Genomic DNA, 21588 nt, shown 5'->3' with positions numbered 1-21588 from the left:
ACTATTTTTGAGTCTGGAATTTATTTTTAACACTTTTTGGTTGAGGAAGGGCACTCTATCAAGAGATTGCCATTGAAGGCATTTAACTTGCATTATGGCAGTAAATTTTCAAGACAGGAGAGGAGTGAGATCCTACAGTGGGAAATTGTAGCAAACATGAATAGCTCTTAGTATTTTTATTTTGTTTTTTTTTTTCAAACATTATCATCTTTTGCCCTTTAAAACATGTTAAAGAGTCTGTGCACACTCATCTGTTTATTAACAGAGTAGATGTACTTGAAGTGTATAAACTAAAATCAGATTAGTAGTGTTTTCCTCTTTCTGTATTTTATATTTTGGCAGCATAATCCATTTGAGAATTTTTGCTAATTTCGAAATTGACTTGTGTTTCACAATATTCATGTATTTATCTGCAAGTAATTGGGGAATTGAGGCAGATAGTCTGTAGCAGGATATTTACAGTTTATGTTTCACAGAGCTAAACAAAGCTGTGCTTATATTATGAACTACAAAGATGTGTTTATACTTTGCAGTGCATAATTCTAAAATACAGTAGTCTTACTAGGTGTCGCTACAATGAAATATCTGCCAAATTTTCAGCAATTAAAAATATATTTATTTTATTTATTTTCCTGTTTTGAGTTATCTTAGCCTGAGATGGGCATAGAAATTGTTAGTTCAGGCTAACATCTGCTACTTTACAGTTGGGAGTGGGGAGGTTGAACCATCACTGTTCTTCAGAACAGTAAGAGCAGTTGCAGCTTTAGGGAGTTGGGATGCTTTTCTGTTCTAATTTTTGTGATCCAAAGTACAGAAATGAAAAAATCCAGACATTTCATCTGTACACATAAGGTCATTGAGGTTATGTATTTTTTCTATTTAGAAATAGAGAATGCTGTTGAGATGGTTTCAGAAAAAGGAACAACATAAGTAGTGGTCAAACTGCAGTGCTAAGACTGCACTTTGGTTTGCTACTAAGACTGCATCTTCAGCTGGCAGAGAGTAAATAATAACTATGAATGCTTGTGAGATTTTTTTCCTTAAATCTTTAATAAGCTTTCATTTAAAGCAAGGAAGGTCAGTTGGCATCCTGCATTGCAGAAATTAAGGAAACTTGTTTCAAGGGCAAGCTAAACAGATGACCCACTTGTACCTTACAAAAGAATTTAGTTTAAAAATTGACTATACTGATTTTCTTTTGTTTCATTTATTTTGCTAAGACTAAAGAACAAATAAACTAGTTTCTTCTCATCCAGAACCTGCTGAAATAAATGGAAATCTTGACTAATTTCTCTATGATGCTTGAGTTGTGATGTTGATGTTTAGAAAAGCCTGTTAGAGGAATTTGTATAGTCATCACTAATTTACTCAAATGCTAATAACCACCTGTCTGTCCAGAGAGAACTGCCTTAACCAGTCCCAATCAGTATGTACGTATTGCACTTCCTGGACATGAGAAGAGTAACATAGATCCAGAGATGCACTGCAGCCAGTGACAGAAAGCTCCTTAGGAGATGATGGAAAGCTCCTTGCTTCCACCCCTCTGTCCCCCAGTTTAACTGGAGTTAGGGTGTTTGTGCTATCACCTATCAACTTGACTGTTCCTGTATGTTTTGGGATGGGTATGACTGAATGAATATAGGCTTGCTTCTTTCTTTTTGTTTCCAAATGAAGCTACAAAACCTGTTCTGTTGCCTTTATTCCTTTAATGAAGGAAGCAGAATCTATATGGATCCCTGTTGCTTTATTGGCTCACATTAGCAGCTGATATGAAAAGGGATTATAGTCTCTGAAAGCAATTGACAATCACAGAAGAAGTGTTAGAAAAGCCAGAAGAAAACAAAAACATTAGCCAACAAGTTACTGCTGAACTGGCAGCATTTGCAGTAAATGTACTTCAGCTGTCTTTGAGGATTAAAAAAAAGGCAGGAAAAAAAAAGGCAAACCTAGCACATAGTGAGAATGTATTTACAGCAAACATTTCTTGGCCTGGTTCCTCAGCTGTCATGGTTATGACTGTGCAGCTACTGCTGCTGTGGGAACAGGCTGTGAGAGTGTTTTCTTTGCTCTGCTTTCAGTAGTCTCATCTCTCACACAGATCACACAGGTATGCATGTATCTGCCCTCCTTTGCATAAAACAAAACAAAGGCAAAACATGCAACTGTTTTGTTGAGTTTGTTGACTAGACAGGAAGAAACAGAAGAGAGCTTGTGGTGTTTCAAAATGGCTTCGCTGGGGCCAGAACACGATTTTTTTTTTCACTTTCCCTTGAGCTTTTAAAGGAAACTGTTGTGAGGTTTAAGGTTTCTCAGCAGCAAAGTTCAGAAGTTTGTATCTAAATGGCATCCAGCTTTATTCTTGGAAAGAGGTGGTGATTTAAGCATGTTCTGAAGTGGTTGCTAAACAGGAATACCAGTGGTAGATGAACTAGGAAAAGAAGGTGGCACTATTTGTTCTCTTTCCCAAATGAAGCTTCCAAAAACTAGTAGTCATTTAATGCCAGTGTCCTACTTTCTCTGTTCTTCTTTGCTAATAAGGGCATCTGTTCTTTCTTTCTACTGCTGTATGTTAGATGCAAAAAGGGCCATGGGTGTTGCTGTCCTGAACGTGGCAATGCCTAAGAGGTAGGTACCCTGCCTGCCTGCAGGCAGGAAGGGGATTAAACTAAAAGGGTTAGTTAAACTAAAAAGGTTAGTTAAACTAAAGCCTAGGCTAAAGCCACTGCATACCTGAAACAGAGGAATACATTGCTTGTCATTCCCAGTGGTACTGGGAGGTTACTTCAGGTAATTTGGACTCTTCGGTGGTGCCATAGCAGGATAGCTGCAGTGTCTTTGAGTTTGGAAGTTTAGAGCTTGGTGTGGATTAAGTGGAAATTAATGTTGTAAATCAAAGTTGGTAGGTTCACTGGCTGGAAATGAACAATACCAAAGATGTTGAGCAAGAGGGCGCTTCGGAAAAGCCTATGGGATATATCTCACTCTTTGTCCTGTATTTCAGCACCTAACTGTAGCCTGTATTGGACAGCTCTGTGTAGCAGAGATTTAGAACCAAAGTCTAGTCTCTTCGTTAGGTGCCAAGACCTTTCTTTGGTTTAACTTGACAGGTTTATTCTGTGTTTATAATAACAACCTGGCAAGTTTCCATAGCCATTCAGTCAGGATTTGGGAGCTGCAAATTTGGTTTGGGATTTAAGCTGTATTTCCTGCTAACCAGGAGAGTACTGTGAAATCATATACAGCAGTTAAAACCACCTGCTCTACAGCAAGGCATGCAAGATTCCTGGGGCCACAACTGGACATCTGAAGGTGGTGCATGAGCAGTGCTATGCAGGAAATTCCGTTAATCTGAAGTTTCATCCTTCCAGGTAAATCCTCCGGCTACTGGGTTTATGTAGGGTCCTAGTTGCTTCTATGGCTTTTGCATTCTTCGTTATACAGTGGCCCAGTTAAATACCACCTGGCTGAGAAATTGAAACACATATCTTCCAATTCATAGATTTTCACTTGTATGTCTAATTATGATATTAAGCAGCTGCAGCTTTGTCAGTAAAACCCCAGGCTTTTAATTTTATTTAACGGCTGCAAGTGCTCAGCTTTCTGTTGGATTCAGTGTTATTACTGGTAGGTGCAGTTAGAGCATGCCTGTTAGATTTGGCCTGTAAGACTTGCTCCTTTCTCACAAATATGTGTGTAATTAACGGATCCTAAGTGGGCTTCTGGTCCAAACAAGGTCTTTGGGAGAATTTTTAGGGTTTCTTCTGAATGTGTAGGTGGAGCTCTGCAAAGCTGCTTTTTTAGGTTTGTTTTTTTGTTTTGTTTTGTTTTGTTTTTCTTTTTTGTATTTTCCTTCATTTCTCACCATTTCTTTTTCATCTTTTTGACCAAAACCAAAGTGGAATTTCCCTACCCCTGAACACTGGTATTATTATTTAGCATTGCACACTAATTGTACTTTAGTAAATATACTAGGAATATAACTATATAAACAGCTTTTAAAACTTAATATTGAATTAACATATGTTTAAACTGATTGCACAGAGTTTGTTCTTTTAAATAATCCAGGTTGTGTTCTGGAAGCTGACAGACTGATCATCTACTCATACCATCCTTCCATATCTCTTTTCCTCACAGAAAATAACTGCAGATATCCAAGAATAGCAGCAGCTTTTGTATCTGTATTCTTTGTAGAAAGTGATTATTTCTCACATACCGAGTGATTGACACAAACATAAAGTAATTGTGCTTAAGGTACCAGAGATTTATGTGACTTTTTCCTCCCCCCTTCCCCCCAAGAAAAGCTCCCACTTTTCCGTACTATTTATGAAGTTGCAGTACATGTGTCTCCTCTTAACAGTATTTTCCTCCATCAGAAGATTCTTCTTCTATTGTGCATCTAAAGTGGGTGGTAGATGTAAACAATTGGGTTTGGTTTGTTTTTTTTTTCCCTGAAAAAAAACCTTTAAGTAAGAACTGGAGCTAAATAAAAATCTAGGAAGCAAATGAAAATATGAAGACTGTCCCTTTCTTGGCAGCAATCGCTGAATGTCCCTGAAACACATAGTATTAGCACCTTCAGCAAATTATTTACATAGGGTTAAAATACAGGTAGCACTTTAAACGTATTATTGCAGATTCATAACTGATGGCACTGGTGAATGCAAAAGCCTGGTTCTGTGGGCACAGCAATTATTTTGGCCATCTGTATGTGATGCTTACAGAGATTATCGGTTGTCTCATTCATAGTAAATGCTCTACTTTAGGAATAAGATATTCAGCACATCTTTAAATCATGGGAATTTTGTGTATGCAGCTGCAAAATGTGTGCAATTTTAAAATTGTATTTATTTTCATTTTCACATCTTGTCTGTGTCTTTAATGCTCTTTCTGTGTTCCACTCTTTGTAAGGACTCTTTGTACGTTACTCCTTTGTGACCTAAAGGCAGTTCTTTTACCAGAGAAGGTATGCTAGCTTCACAGTCATAGTCTCATGGTCAAGAATCGCAGCAAATCAGTGATCTGCTCTGCTGGCTGTAGCACATACTCTCTCTTAGGTTCTTTTTTCACACTCTCTCATCCTCTTGAATTGTCCTGTGGAATTGAAAGGTTCTGTATTTTGTGCAGCTTTATTATGGCTTCTTGTTGTGAATATTGATTGTTGTGCTCCAGAGTAATTCAAGCAGACTCTCCAATTCGGGTTTCATTAGCAAGGGTAGACTATTTTCAGTTCAGTGGCTGGGGAGGATATGCTTTTGAATTTTGAGTATGGAAAGCTTGTAAGGATATGTTTTTGTCCGTATGTGTGAAAACCAGGTTATTTTAAAAAAAGTAAAATAACGTTTTATTAATGTTTCACCTCAAGGCTACTTTGAGATCTGATAACATCTCACCAGGCGAAAACCCAAGCCCTATATTGAGATTTACTGTCTTTTGGCCTCTATTCAGTGGTCTCCATCTAATTGATTCTATTCCAGTTTTTATACTGCATGATTTATGGTAATATTGAGGGTTTTCTTCAGCAGCATTTTAAGTGGCTTGAATAACATCTATCATGTTATTTTCTTCTGTAATCCTTTTACTGAAGACCCTAGACTGGCCTCTAGAAGTTCCCTTTTGTGTACAGAAAAGCGTTGTACATTATACTGAAGAAATAATTTTCTGACCTTTTTAATCTAAGTTTAAGCACTAATTTAAAATCAGTGTGTCTATGATGGGCATAAATGATGCCTATATTAGTCTGTTTGTACCCCAATAAGGAATTTACTAATTTTCTTATTATACTGGAATATGAACTGATGCTTAAGGAAGTTAAATAACTTGTGAAGAGAAATAGGAACATTGCTTTCAATTGTATAGCTTAAGCATTCACATTTTAACAGCATTACAGAAATACAGTCTAAAAATGCAGTGAGTGGGCTTAATAAGCTTCTCCCTTTTGATATTTGTTGTCAACATTTGTAATATTTCCTTCTGTTATTGTGGGAAAAATCTGAATCAGACAGCACATATAAATTGGGTCCTGATACTACTTCCTTAAAAATGTGTTGTTGGGTTTGATAGCTAAACAGTGGTTTTGCCCTTCTGTGCAGTAGTAGGGAGAGCTCAAAGAGAATTTACAGTTTAGATGATGTGCTTAACATAGCTGCATCACCCTGGTGATTAGTTGAATTAGCTAATCTGATGCTAGCCTACTTTCCTCTGATTCGTTTACCTTTATATTATTTTACTTTTGTGCTTAATTTTATTGCTGAAAGACATAGGGGTGGGAACTTACCTCATTTCATATTTGTTTTCCAGATGTCAGATGAACTATAGACAGCTCTGTATCATAGAACAAGAAAAAAAAAGGTGTATTTCTGAAGAAATATTTCTACAAATATGTAGTGCAGACTGTTTGTGGGTCAAGGATAGAAGGCAGCAAATCAAAGATCAGTCTCAAGACTGACTGCGTAATAGAAGTTTGCTTCTCCAACTGTCATCTTTTAAAGAATAACTATTTTGAATCCCTGAGAAATGGGAATCTCAGCTCATCAAAGCTCCTTGTAGTAACAACTTGAACGTAGTGGAAGTCTTTTATATGCAATAGCTCTGATACGGTCTTCAGCACTTGTGTGGGGAATTGCGCAGAACTATTCCTTTTCAGTCATTCCCAGAGACTGTCCTCTGACTCTTGCAGACATGCCAGGCTGCTGCACAGCCATATGCCATCTTCTCTTTGGGATGACATAACATTGAATGAGCTTTCTGAAGGTGAGTAGGAGCCCAGTGTTGAGTGCCTTTCCTCCATCTCCTGGAATGCCCCATAGAGAATAACCTCTTTATTGTTGTCTTCTGGGAGTTGTGTAGTTTTGTAGGTTATATAAATTAAGGTAATGGAAACTTCAGGCTACTGCATTTGCTTTAAGTTCTTCATACTATTAAAAGCCGTCAGGGAGGAGTAGAAGTCCAGTTTCTGTTTCTGGTTGTTTAATTGAACAGGACCCTGGCTTTCTTCCTAGGCAGTTATTTCTAAAAGCTACTTTTAACCTATATTGAGAAAAAACAGGAAAATTCCCTTCTCTTTATGGAAACCTTTGGAGCAAACTGTTCTTCACCTCAGTTTCTCTCTGAACTTGGCAGATCAAGCTTCTCAGAAATACCTTCAAGGGAATTTGAACCATTGCAGTGCATCTGTTTTTCATGTTTAGATGCAAGGCTGTGAGATTGCTTAAGCATCAGAGAATAAGTCAAAGGGGCAGATGTCCTTGTTCTGAAAGCGTTGTATTAGGCTGTATTCAGAAAGAAGAGTTGTATTAAGCACTGTGGAATATCATGCTGTGGTGTATCTATTTCACTACCAGAGAGAAAGTTTTGTAGGGAATGGAAATCTTCTTGTTTATGTCTGGGGAATGTCTTCTATATAAAATATTTGTGGAAATAACTGAAAATATTTTTAAATTAAAATGCCATACTTCATTATGCTGTTCCTAAATTACCTGTTTTCTTACATCATGGAACTACTTATTTGCTCCTGATATCTATGTATGCTTAAGCAGAATCTTTAAGTAATTTTTCGAGGAAATATTTTAAAATATTTGTCTTCTACTAACATATAAATGTATGTAAACAGTTCTATACATATTCATTAACAACAGCATTTCTTACCTTTATTTTGTTCTGCTGTTTGCATGTATTAAATCATTTGTATACACAACAAAGTAGTTAGGAGGAGCTGGGATCTGGCAGGAGTAGGCCTTAAGCTGCCTGCAATGTAGCTCTTGGTACTTTCCTGATACTGGTGTTCAGAATCTGGCTGACTGCTGCCAAGTCTGCACCTGCAGTGCTGCTTGATTGAAACTCTGCGTGTATTCCTCTTAATAAGAACAAATAAATAATGTCTTCTGTTATTTACCAAACACCAGGATTACTTCAAAACCACAAGTAGAAATCCCTCTTCTGTGCTAATATTCTGTCATTTCTGCCTCATGTACAGTGGATATTCAGGCTTCATTTGTCAATAGAAATGCCCTCTGTACCTCTATACTCTGCTTCAGGTTTAACTTGCTATTTGGAACCCTTACTCAATGGATATCTGGTATTTTGATTATGAATTGTCACATAAACAGAGTGATTGCTTAATTTACATGGAAGCATTTGTGGTGTTTCTGAACAAGGGAAAATACACAGAAGCACATGGCACTTAATTACATTGCTTAACAATAAATGTCAAGTTAAACCTTTTTTAAAAAAGATGAATGCTATACTTAAGGAAAGTGCAATTACATTTCCATGGTTTAAAATGTTGTACACACTGTATATGTTAGAGGGGCAAAGATATTAACACTTTTGTACATGCAAAGGTGCTGACAGATTTCAGATGCTATAAGCCAGGCTTTTGTAGCCACTGTCCACTTATTGCTTGCAAAGGGAACTCATTTACTGTAATGTGCTGTTAATCGGAGCTCATTTACTTGTATGCATCCACATTTGCATACAGGCACACTTCTCAGAACTGATAGAGAACATGAGGACTAGCGGTTCTGATTTGGTAAATTGTTGCATATAAACAGGATTTGCATTCAAATTGGTGTTTTATATCACTGCCTGATTATAAGTCCCATTCTAATACTGTTGAATGGATGTCAATAGTAGGTTTCAGAAAGCCACTCCTCTGATTGTATGTTCCAGTTCAGAATTTAATTAAAAATGTCTTTCCCCTCTTTTTTTTTAATCCTTTGCTGAAATTTTGTCACAGACCTAGAATTTCTTCTCTCATTAAGTGTGTACCTTTCTACAACAAATCAATATACCTTCCAATTACATTCAGTAACTTGTTTAATAAAAGACTGTCATACTGCTTCTGTGTTAGTGAAAAGCAGCTGAACTCCATAGTGTTCATCATCATCTTCTTGCAGAACAGAAGAGAGTAAGAGGAAGTCTACAGAGAGAAATCATATGAGGTGCAGAGCTGGCTGAGCAAATCTATATCTTGAGGACACTGCTCACTACTGGGCAAAATCACTAGTTCACGTCTTTTCAGCAATTATAGCTATGTCATGGTGGTGCAGCTCTCCAATCTCACCTTGAATTACAAATGAAAAGAAAGAGGGTGAAATTGTGAGGATAACTGACTCCAACCAAAATGAAAAGCAAGGTTGGTTCTAATAAGGAGTGGTTTTCCAATCTACTTTTGCTAACTGATTCTCACCAGTTCAGTGCCACAGCAGTTACATAACACAGAGAGGTGTCTGGAGGCATCTGCGCTGTTGCCTTTTCTGAACTTCTGTGACAAAGCGTGTCCTCCTCCTGCAGTGCACAGCAGCAGCACATCCTCTCCACTGGTGCTGGGATGGTGTAGCTTCTCCATTTTTCTGTGCTAGATTTAAAAGCATTATAATGGAGCACAGTTAATTTGATAAAGACACCTCATTTCTTTTTTTTTCTTTTTCAATGCATGAATTTGAACAAAATATATGAAATAAGATGGTTTCAATGCCATAAATTAAATAAAGCGTTATAATTTAATTGCTCCATTAAGAGTATTTTTCCTGTTGCCTAGCAATGAGATTTACCATGAGATTCACCATGTGCTTAAGATTCCATTATTAATGTCTGTTTTCAGAGGTTTATAACTTTAATAAGAATCATTACTCATAGGGCAATCCAGGAAGTTCATGTTAGAAGTTATTTTTGTTTTTATGGGATCACTTACTAAGGAATCTTGAGGCAGGAAGTTCTGGTGCCCACTGATTTCTGTACCCATTCTTCCATTCTTCTACATGTGGTAAATTTTCCAAGTAACTTCTTGAGCAACAGTTGTTTTGTGAAGCAGTAAAGCTATTTATACACATGCTCTTTTACTTTAAAATTTCTACATGGAGACAGTTTTACCAAGGCAGCTGCCTCAGCTTAGACAAGCAGCAACTACTTTGTGCTGCCCCTCAAAACTGAACATCTGAGAAAGGCTTTGAGCACTGGTGTTCAAGGTCTTCTCCATTAGTGTTCCACATAGTGGTGGGGTACGGCTAGATGTTTTCTTCAGGGAACTGTAGTGTTTTCTAGGTAAGAGGATCACATGGAGCTTAATGCAGGAAACTAATGCTGGAAGAAGTTGGAGGAGCAGAACCTCTTGTAACAGTGAAAAGAAAAGTTATAGGACAGGACCAGAAAGTCACCTTGTTCCACGAAGGAGCTAGCTTAAAGTTAGGGCCAGCGCGTGTATGTAAAACCAGACAGCTTTTAAATATGGGAAGAAAACCCCAGTGTACATACTTTTTTTAATACAAATTACCTCTAATAAGGGTTGGATTTGGTTTGTCTTGTACTACTCTCTTCTTCAGCCTGGAGAAGAGAAGGCTGCGTGGAGACCTCATAGCAGCCTTCCAGTATCTGAAGGGGGCCTATAGGGATGCTGGGGAGGGACTCTTCATTAGAGACTGTAGTGATAGGACAAGGGATAATGGGTTAAAACTTAAACAGGGGAAGTTTAGACTGGATATAAGGAAGAAGTTCTTTATTGTGAGGGTGGTGAGGCACTGGAATGGGTTGCCCAGGGAGGTTGTGAATGCTCCATCCCTGGCAGTGTTTAAGACCAGGTTGGACAAAGCCTTGGGTGATATGGTTTAGTGTGAGGTGTCCCTGCCCATGGCAGGGGGTTGGAGCTTGGTGATCTTAAGGTCCTTTCCAACCCTAACTATTCTATCATTCTGTGATTCTACTCCCATGAGGCTGTGCTATACCTAAAAGGACGTGAATTTTTGCTTATGGAGCAAAGGTCTGAAAACTAAAAAAACAAGAATATGATTACTGGACTTGTAAACTTGTATTTAACCAATGATGCCAGGATCAGCCTTTATAAGGAGATAGGGTGAAAAAGGTTTTTTTAGTTAATACTTTTAAAAAAGTAAACCTCTCTATACTGTAGTTTTTCAAAATGGCTGTGATTATTGTGAAGAATTTGATTTTGCATATTGAGTTTTATGCAATTATTTATAGAGGATCTGTGTGTTTATTTGTGAATCTGTAAGGAACTTGACTCACGTTGTAAACTACTACTTTTTAATATCTATAATTTCAGTTTATCACCTTTATAATGATTAATTTTTAATTAAGAAATGCGGAAATTTAAAGTTGATGCCTTCAAGTGAGCCAAGTGACTTTCATGAGAAAAGAAGGCATTCACCAGCACTGGCATTTATCTTGCTTTATAGCTAAGCAAGATTAGCAAAGAAAAACAAAGTAAAAAAACAGATTTCTTTTGTAGATAAACTGTCTTCTCTACCCTGTGCATACATTTTGGTGCATATATGTAATCTTTATCTGGGTTTTCTTTGTCTTAATATGATTATGAATGCCAATTACTTTTAGAAATCTTCTAGGTATTGTGTTACTTTTGTTGACAAAATACAGATAATATAAAATAACATAGTATAGATAATACAGATCAATATTAAATATGAAAAAGGGCAGTGTTTGCTGTGGTTAACATAAGTAGCATTTCCTGTTTAGCAAGACTGTCTTTGGCACCATTTAGTGCTCCTGTACCCTTTGTATAAAAAATGAGAAAGGGGAGGTGTGCCTGAGAGTCCCTAATATCAATGTCTGAAATTAGATTTTGCAACTAACCTTCCCCATCCCCCTTCTCCCATAAGTGCTCTGAAATATTCCATCTTCATCAGTCTGCCTTGAAAAATTTGATTTCTTATTTTAGTGCTGCACTGGGTTTGTGGTCTGGAATTCACATTGCTTGTTCTTCCCCAGAAGATCATCATCTGTACAGGAACTGAATGAAAATGAATGAGTGTTCCCCTGGTAGGGTCTAACACTTCAGGACAGCAGCTGGGGAACTGGAAAAATGTCAGTTGTTTTTGTTGTTAAAATGACACTGAGGGAATGTGTAAAATAAAAGAGAAAGTAAAATTCTCTTCTTTTGTATTGTCCTGTATTAAAGCAGACCATACTGTTGTATCTTATATATTAGAAACATACTGTATTTGAACATACTCATTTGTGGGTCTTTATTTTTAATGCGATTATGATTTTCAAAAATTCTGTAGTGCAGAGACAAAAGACCTAGTATATCTTGGCTTTGTATTATACAGAGTAGGCCTAGGACCATTTCTGTTCTCATGAAGAGAACATTCACTGCAGTGCACAGTGGTCTAAAGAGTTATTTGGCTCTCCTGGAAATCTGTCCTAGTAAAGAACGGAGAGTCACGGCATTCTCATACCTAATACCTTTAGCCTAATCTTTAATGGTCACTCTCATGCCTAGCAGCCAGTAAACTTTTTTTATTGTGTGATCTTATATATGTTGTATGACTAAAAAGGTTTCCTTGTTTTGGGGTGTCCTTGGTTCATTTGTGTTTTGCATTACAGGAAACAGGACTGCAATAGAACATAAAGTGCCTTAAGTGAAAGTATTTCAAACCTCCAGTATGCATTTTTATTGTTGTCTTCTAGGTTGACTGGGGTCAACTGGACTATTTAGTAATTGACATGCCACCTGGGACTGGAGATGTACAGCTGTCGGTCTCACAGAATATTCCAGTTGCAGGTACATGTTTTGCTTGACTGTTTCAGAGTTTTGAAATTATTAAGTCTGGTAGCTTTAGAGAGATCTTATTTTAAAATGCTGTTCAAAAATACTTTTAATTTCTTGCTAACACGCTAAGAAACTGTTTTGTCAGTTGTATGGTGATGAAAAATGCTATCAATGATTTTTAACATTAGCATTTATGACTGTATTACTTTGTTTTAAGCTAACTTGCAAAAAGATTGAGAAATATGGGAATACTCTTGATGGAAAGGCAGTCATGCCAAATACTGGCAAGGTTTGTAGCAGAAAATATTTTGTCTGTATCCACTGCATAGTAAAGCTAATAAAGCAGTTTGTCTTCATGATTGTTTTTTAATTGGGGAAGCTGACAGTGTTGTTAATGCACACCTTTTATTCAGATAAGCTATGCAGCACTGTAATACACCAGTGCATTCTTTTTCTTCTTATGTTCTTCTACTTCTTGTAGGGGATTTAAACTTCTTAATCTTGAGCTATGTAGGCTGCCCTCTAATCTCATTGGTTTCAGCAGGAGTCAGAAATACTGCTTCTGAAAGAATCCTGAGTGTCTCATGAGATGTAATGGTTTATTACCTGTCTGACATACTTCAACAGAAGCAGTTGTCAATAGCCAACATAATCAGTGCTAGGAACTCAGTGGTAAAAGAGACAAAGCAATCCTTACAGTTCCAGGAATAATTCAGTAATTGCTGTGGCTCTTCACCAGGAGGATAGTGCGGTGCTGGAACATGTTACCCAAAATGTATGTGAGATCTCCATCCTTGGCAGTTGTCCAGATTGTACTAGACAAAGCCCTGGCTGGCCCTTTCTAGTGTATCCTGTACATGACTTCTAGAGGCCTTTTTAAGCAGCAATTCTGTGATTCTGAATTATTAAGGAATCAGTGGGACAGTCTGCTCCACTTTCTGGTGATAGCACATAAATATGTTGGTACAAACCCAAACTGGTATCATCTTCAACTGCTCTTACTCTTTTCTGATTGCAGACTAGGCATGTGCGCAGGCAAGCTCTTGTTCCCCCTGACACTCCTTTCTTCTGAACTTTGATGACAGTAATGAATGAGTTTAAGTCACTAAATATTACATTTGTCAAACTATTTTACTTGCATGTAGAACTCTTACCAGGTTGCCTGGTAAGTTTAGTGAATAAGGAGTTGTGCATCTGTAAAAGTTAATAGGATAGGATAGAATAGTTAGCTATGGGTATAGATAGAAAGACTGGTAGGCATTATAGACATGCCCATATATAAATGGACTAGAACTAATGGAACTTAAAATGTACGTCTCAGTTTCACAGCAAAACTATCACCACTGTTACAGCGCAATGAAGTCCACGGGAATGAAAGGAGCCCTTAAACAATCAGGCAGCACCTTGTATCTTTTCCTCAACACAGTCATGTCTCAGCTCAGTTGTACATGATAACCACAGTTACTTATTTATCTACAAGCCAAAACTTTTGACAAATTGTTAAACTTAGTACTAAGGCCACATGGTGGAATCTCATGATCTTCCATGATCAGATGTTCAGAAAAACTTCACACTCGAGTTTTATATGTTAAAAAATTTAAGGCACATGCTAACTCAGCCATAACCCTATTGCCCCAAAATTGTTAACAGCCATGGAAGATTCTGTCTGCTGTCTGTGGTCGTGTTGCATGGTGGAAGAGAGCAGATCAGAGCTGTGATGAAGGATTTAATGATTTTTTTTTTCCCATAAGAAGTGGAAGCTTCTAGCACCTTAGTTTATCTGTGACCTGGAGCATATGACGTAAAGCAAACCATGATTCATGGATTTTCTGACATTTTTTGTGCGAGTATGCACTTTTACAACTTCCTAACTGAAAACAGGGTTCTGATTTGAATTTTGAAATGGCTTCACATTGTTACCACAGTTACTTGGTCAGCTTATTACTTCATCAGTCCTAACTCCGTAACATTAGGAGTGCTAGTAGCACTTTACGTTTGTCTTTCACATTAATTGGTTTTGTTGAGCAGGTTGAGGTCAACTCTTGCAATTTAAAAAAACCCAAAAGTGTATTGTGCTTTTGATGAAGACAAACACAGCAGACAAGGCCTGATAACATTTGTAATTCCCTGTATTCTTACTGGCTCAATGAATTTTAGTGACTTACAAAGAATTTTCTCTGTTGTGTATTATGGGTGTTTTACATTGTCAGTGGAAGAGCTTCTTTTTGTGTGTTAGAGCTTGAACTGTGCTTTCTTTTGTTCTTGTTACTTGGTTTCTGTCTCTTTGACAGTCCATGGCCTTGTTTAGCATGCTTTTTGTTTTCTTCACCTTGTTCCTTTCAGGGGTACAGAAGACAGTTTTACAGATTTCCACGATGATGTCTTTGGAGCAGTCTGCAGAATTCTGCTGGTTTTGTGGGCTCCATCTTCATTTGCAATTCATGTTTCTAAGCTTTGTGTTCTCTTTTTTTTTACAGAAAATACTTGGTGTTTTGCCATTCTATTCCCTCTCCAGTTTTCTTGTTCTTTTCTTTATCCTTTGATGTTAGTGGCATAATTTATTTCTTTCTCCTCCTAGACAGCATGTGCATTTTAGTTGCATATTATTTAGAAGTGCATTATCTAGTTTGCATGAAAGTTGTACTTTGATTTGCATGCATGCATATGTGAGATACAGTATTTGCATTATGGTTTCTTCATTATTTATCTGTGGCTTCCTAGGGATAGACGGTATAGAAGATTTTTATTCTGCCTCTAAATAAATTTACAAAACCTGCACACATTTTTTTGCCAGCCACTTAATGATTTTTCTGTGAGTGTGAGAAAGAACACTGGTAAAGATGTTTTTTTGGAGGGGCAGCTTTGCCCTGATTGGGCATGAAAAACTGCAGCATTGCAGTATCTGACAATAAAAGAAGGACAGAGAGGATGTGTGAAACGTCATTGAGTTTTAATTTTAGAGGACTTTTATCCTGCATCACAGGTACCCTAACTTTCTTGAGTCAGAAAGAGATTAGAGCAGTAACTAATGGGTAAAAGCAAACAACAAAATATGTTTCCAACCTAGTTGATTGTATGATTCTATGTCTTATAATTCTGGTTGTCGTTAAAGAGAATATCAGTCTTGCTGGAGTGACAGTTTTGTGTGGGTACTTTTCCTTCTTTAAAAGAAAATGAAAAAGGAAACTACTGAGACTTCCATTTTTTATTGTATTATTTTTAGTCACCTTACAAGGAGATGCATCTTGTTTAGTATATTGTTCTTTAATCATCTGTAGCTTTTCTCATGTTGCAGTCATTCCTCAACAAACTAGTAGGTGAGAAATTATATAGTAGCTTGAAAATGTGATACATATTTCTGCTCAACCACCACTTCTCTTTTCAGATGTAAGTCTGATTTCCAGATAGAAAACCGCAGTCAATCTGGAGAAAAAGGCTTTGTTTATGGTCTGTTGTTTCTTCATTAGTATTTAGTTCTATTTCTTCACGTCTACTTTGTTCTTCTGTTTCATCTTCAGGATAAGATGTGTAGAAGTAGGTTCTTTATCGTGTATTGAACATGCATGCTTGGGAAAGTTGAAGTGTCCTTAGATGTTTCTCAGCTTTTAAAGCACAAGGGATTTGAGATGGTGTTATGATGTTTGATATCGAGATACAGTGTGAACTGCAGATATTATGAAGAGTAAGGCTTGTGATTCTTTTGCATTACCTAGTTGCTAAATTCAGAAATGTAAATGTGTGTATTAGTTCGATTGTGTAAAGGAACCATAAATCAAATTAATAAAATTGGAGGTGGAGGATTAGCCTCCTAAAGATCTGGGGAGAGATTTATCATTTTCTCCCTTTGGAATTTGAAGGCTGTGGACAGCTGCAAGGGCATCTCTGTTGAGAGGCAGTCTTAGAGCCTTGTACAACTGTTTCTTCTTCATGGGAAGGCTGCATTGTGGGGGCTGACTTAAATAAATTAGGCTGTCTACTGCCCCTTCTTTATTCATGTTGAAGTGAAGGCTATATTAGTGAAGCATGACAGCTAAACAGCTCTAGAGACTGACACTGTTTCAATTGACAGAACCAGCTCCAGGTTAATACTGGAATTGTTTCATTTGCTAAACTTTGTCATACTGCTCTTTTCTTTGGATATCAAGATGCCATGGCAGTAAAAAACATTAGAAATATGCACCTGTCTCGTGGGACTGAGCAGACTGAGACAACCAGATAATTTCACGTCTTACCGAACAATCTTCTAATAATTGTAGCAGCAGGCATTGGCCTGAACTGTGTTTATACAGGAGATCTAAAGGTAAAGGGCTTTGTGTTTTATTTCAGTGTCTTAATTTTCCTGCCTTTTGGAAATAACTCTTTTTTTTCCCCACAAAACATGTATTATTTATAGCTTTATAATAATAAGCTCTAAAAAGTCTTTTAATAAGAATCAGAAAAGAATTTCTTCAAGATAAGTGAAGTGAAAGGGATGTGAATGCTAGTTTATGTTTCTCTCAAGTTCTATAAAAGCAGAGGCACTTCCATTGCTAGTCATACAGGGAATGACTTTTTGTCACCTTTTAGAACGGAGTCACCCGTCTTTCACCAGTATGTAGCTCTTAATTATCTCCTGAATGTCTTTTGCAGGTAAGGCTGAAATACTTGCTGAAGCAGTTTTTGTTACTTCAAATACGAATTTTCAAAGAATTGTAATTAAAAGGGTTTCTTTTGATGACAGTGTTCTGACAGATAGGTTTAGATAAAAACAAAAAGTATATTTCTCTCTTTACTGATTAGGTATTGAAAGTCTGACTTCTATTCAGACATGTACATTGAAGAGGAAAGAGTAGAAGGATGCCACCAACTTGAAGACACTTGGCATTTTAAACTCTGAATGAAATGTGACATACCAAACTCGTGAACCAAACTATTTACTCATATTTATGTCAGTGTCACACAGACCAGGGGGTAGGCTTACGCACAACTGTGGGGGACTTAAGACAACTGGATCCTGCCTCAACATAAAATAATGTATAAGAACAGGAAATTCCAGGTGATGATTAGACTATCATTCATAAATAAGCATTAAAAACAACAGAGAATTTGAGAATTTCAAATAAGATTTTTAAAACTAAAATATTGTTGGATGTATTATAAAATTATGAAGGAATTATCATGGAAAAAAAATGTGATTAGTGAGATAAAGATGTCTTTATAATCTCGTGGAATTGCAAGCTGAGTACATACAGTACTATTCTCATCTTGTCTGAAGAGAAGTGATCAAAAAAAACCCAAACCCAATGCTGCAGTACAAGTTGTGTGTAGCACACAGTTAAAAGATTAGAGGTGTATCTGTATTCTGTCATTGCTCTTTGTGTAAGTGTCTGTTTGCCCCTTGTTGAATATTTCCTACTTTGATGCAAATCACAGTTGCAAGGCATCTGATCTTTCCCTTTAGTTTAACATCCTCATACAATGTTTCTCTCCATTTCTGAGCTTGCTTTCTTCTTTTGTGGAAGAGGTGCATAATTAGTTTCTACAGTTAATTTTTGAAGATATTTTAAGGAAGTCATCTGGGTAGTAGTAGATTTTGCTTGATCTATTTTTGAATGGCAAATATTTGTAGTATCAGACTTCCATGTACATTTACTCTTTCTTTCGTTCTCTATTTTGATATTTTATATAATTGCAGGAAAGCAAGGGCCATAGGTTTAGGATAGATTGAAAACAAAAAAAAAAAACCAACCCAAAAACCTTAGTCACACCAGTGGGGATTTTAAAACAGTTCTTTGTATTAATGCAAATATAATTTGTATGCTGAAATAGTTTTGCTTCTGTTGTCAGGAAAAATGTAGCTGACAAATGGAAATTATCCTCATGGTTATCTTAGCTTTGGACACTCCTGATACTTCATTATGAAGTGTCAGACTCGGTAGACTCTGTAAACTTAATTTCAAGATCAAAATACAGTATGAATTTACACATTAATGCCTCACACTCAGTATAAGTTTAAATTTAACTCTTGGCTCATGGAGATTGATTTAAGACACACTGCCTGTCCAAGCTGAAGTTACAGTATATTATGTGCAGGTTCTTTATATTTTATCATTCCTAAAAACCAATTTTCAGGTATTTGGTAAAGAAAGCTGTGAAGTTTAGAGGCTTTGAAAGCTGAGGTTCTCCAAGGTATGGCAACAGTGGCTAAGGGTATGTTAAGTACTAGATTAGCTGCAGTTGCCTTGTGGGTTTTTTACACCAATTATTCTGGATAGGAGGAATAAATGAGCATAGTGTTCAGCTGACAATTGCAAAAGATGAGAGAAATCCATATCGCATTCTCTCCTCTAGCTATTTATTATGAGATAATAAATGCTTAAATCTGCCTCTTAATACCCCTATCTCTGGGGTGGGGGGGGGGGGGGGGGGGAGTGAATTGAGTGTGGTCTTTTTCCTGTAGTAGCATCACTGTCACTCAGTTCTCCTCTTTACTTTAGGACCTTTCATTTGCAAAAAACGTATTCATCAAAAGAGACTATTTGGACTTTGCTCTTGCCTAGTACAGTGCTCATTATAATCTGAGCATGCCTGGCAAATGCCCTTGAAAGCAGGAGGTGGAATGGAGTAGAGTGAAAAAATGCTGATTCAGATTAGCCAAGGAAAAGTGTAAAGTGGCAGCACGCCTGTGAGGGAGTAACTTTTATGCCTATACTTCGCAAATAATGCTTGTTCACAGATGTTATTACAAATGTTTTCAGTGTTTTCACTTTGCTAAATAAATATTGCATCGTAAATTGTATTAGTGTGACATTTTAACATAGTGACAGTTATTTTTCCACATCCTTCTCCATGTGATCTAGTGTGACATGGATAATACTTACTTATCAGTTAGATGAGGGCAGTTTAACTTCAGGTTGACAGCTGTATTCAGCTTGTGATATTCCTTAGCTCAGTGGATTCACTGACAGTTCCTCTAGCCAGAAGGAAGAAGCTTGCTCTAAGATTTATGTCCTCTTTTCATGTGGGCAAAGCGGTAGTGTCCCAGTCTCTTAATTAACCGCTAGTTCATGGGCAGAAGAGGATGCGTGGCTGTTGGAAACATACAGTATCTGAGCAGTTGTTCAAAGACTCCTCCAACAAGGAGGTAGCAAGCAGGCTTGAGGTGTAACACAGCGAGGATACTGCCCCTGGGACAGTTCTGAGGTGGGAATGCATCTCATACCTTAAGGGAAAATTACACTAGTGGTTCTTTGAAGCTCAAAAGCTAAAGGAACTTCTTTACAAGGTTTATCCAAGGAGATGGACAATTTTTTAAATATTAATGTATCTGTAATCATCACTAGCTGCAATCCTAGCAAAGACAGAAATCTTTGTTCTTGCAAGATCTCTTGAGCATCTTCAAGTGCAAGATTCTGTATCTGTATCTGTAATTGCACGCACGTTTTGCATGAGGTAACAAGAAATTTAGCAGTAGGTGAGAGGGACTCTGAAGAGATCCACAATAGGAAGATGCACATCCACCAGGCTATTCATAACTTGAAAGTCTTGGCTAGAAGTTTGAAATGGATGTTATGGAAAAGGTAGCAAAAGTTGTAAAAAAGCCATGAGTGGTGTGGTCTCAGGCCATCCACAGCTGCAGTGAGGCCTTCAAGAGTGTTTAGCACCTGTCAGTGGATGCAGTTATTCGAAAAATGTGAGATATTCTTCTGTCTTCATCCTCCAGAATGGTGTTTGTCAGTCTGTCTGGTCAGTTACATCTCACTCCGCAGGTTTTAAGGTAGTATTATTTGCTAAGTTAATAAGAATCAGGGTTATAGAAAACACAGTGTAATACTTATGTTTGAGAGGGTTCTTAATCTGGATGAGATGCATGAATCCTGGTTCTGAAGTCTGCCTTTGAAGACACTGGAGGGAAAAAAGAATATGTTAGAGGGATTCTTTTTATCTTAAGGTATACCTTCTAAACTGCTGCCTATTAGACCTGCCCGTTTATCGCTTGGGTGGAAATTGACTATAGTTAAGGTTTGGCTAGATTCCACCTTATGCCTTGTAACCCAGAGCATCTAATGTAAACCTTAATGATAAAGTGAATATCAGTGAATTTACTATTCACAGAAATTATGGGCTGTTTCAGCTCTTGTAATTTCCCGAACACCAATCCACCAGAAGGATGAGTGCCAGTGTGCTGTGTAGGCACACTCCTCTCTTACTGAGGATTAAGGACCTGGGGTTAAAAAGGAAAGGCAAACATCAGTGTTATAGGCTGCTGTTAGTTTTGTTTCTACATATTATGCATGCTATTATATAGTTAGCACAGTTTTTACTAATGCAACATGCATCAGCTTCTTTTGTCATCTAGAATACAGTGAAGTTACAGAAATAAATGGAATGAATGAACGAAGTTGATATGTCAGCTAAACCTAAGTGTACTTAGCTTAGACATCTTACTGTGCTCAAGGCACAAAAATCACTCTTCTGTGCACGGCTGCAGACAGAATCTGTAGTATGTTTTAATGTGCTGTGTGATGGCATTATAGTTTCTGCAGCTTCTCTGTTCAATTTGTCAGTCTTCATTTGCTCATTCAGACAGAGGCTTGTGTAAACATTGTGTGTATTGCTTCAAGAGGCATACCATGCACATGAATTCAATCGTATTTCATTATTTTATTGATCAAAATAACTTTTTACTCTTTGATATGCCTGTTAACCATGTAGAGCCAAGATACCAAAGAAAGTATGGGCTGTGTTCTTACTTGCTCATCATTTGAATCATTTGCTGAATTAAACAAATGCAAACTTATCTGGGGAGGAGAGTACCATGAAAAGTCTCATTGCCCATATTCAGCTGCTAGTGAAGGAAATAATGCTGGTAATAATTTGAATTCTTGAACTTCAGGTTGGGTTTGCTGGACTAGCAGTTGCACCAAAGAAAAAGAAAAAGGTACTTATTTTAATGGGCGTTGGTGTAAGTCAGCACAACCTGGCTGTGAATAAATTTTGTCTGTAATCAAGCTCAGAGTGAAAGGAAAATAGGAGAGGTGCACCTATTACACCCTGAGCAGCAACTACTTGAGCATGTTGGCTTT

The 21588-nt window shown here is 37.3% G+C and overlaps 1 protein-coding gene across 1 annotated transcript in view; it reads left to right on the top strand.

Annotated features, from left to right (window-relative positions):
* The window catches only part of NUBPL (NUBP iron-sulfur cluster assembly factor, mitochondrial), an 85802-nt gene that overhangs the window by 40468 nt on the left and 23746 nt on the right, over positions 1 to 21588 (top strand). The window contains exon 7 of the mRNA XM_057428447.1: positions 12442 to 12535. Within this exon, the coding sequence (XP_057284430.1) occupies positions 12442 to 12535 (94 nt within the window). The remainder of the gene's footprint in view (positions 1 to 12441; positions 12536 to 21588) is intronic.

The sequence above is a fragment of the Pezoporus wallicus genome, unplaced genomic scaffold, assembly GCF_028554395.1.
Source record: "Pezoporus wallicus isolate ANWC-B61680 ecotype Strahan unplaced genomic scaffold, APGP_CSIRO_Pwel_v1 contig_3486, whole genome shotgun sequence".
Taxonomy (NCBI): Eukaryota; Metazoa; Chordata; class Aves; order Psittaciformes; family Psittacidae; genus Pezoporus; species Pezoporus wallicus.
This window is presented reverse-complemented; position numbering and strand designations above follow the sequence as displayed.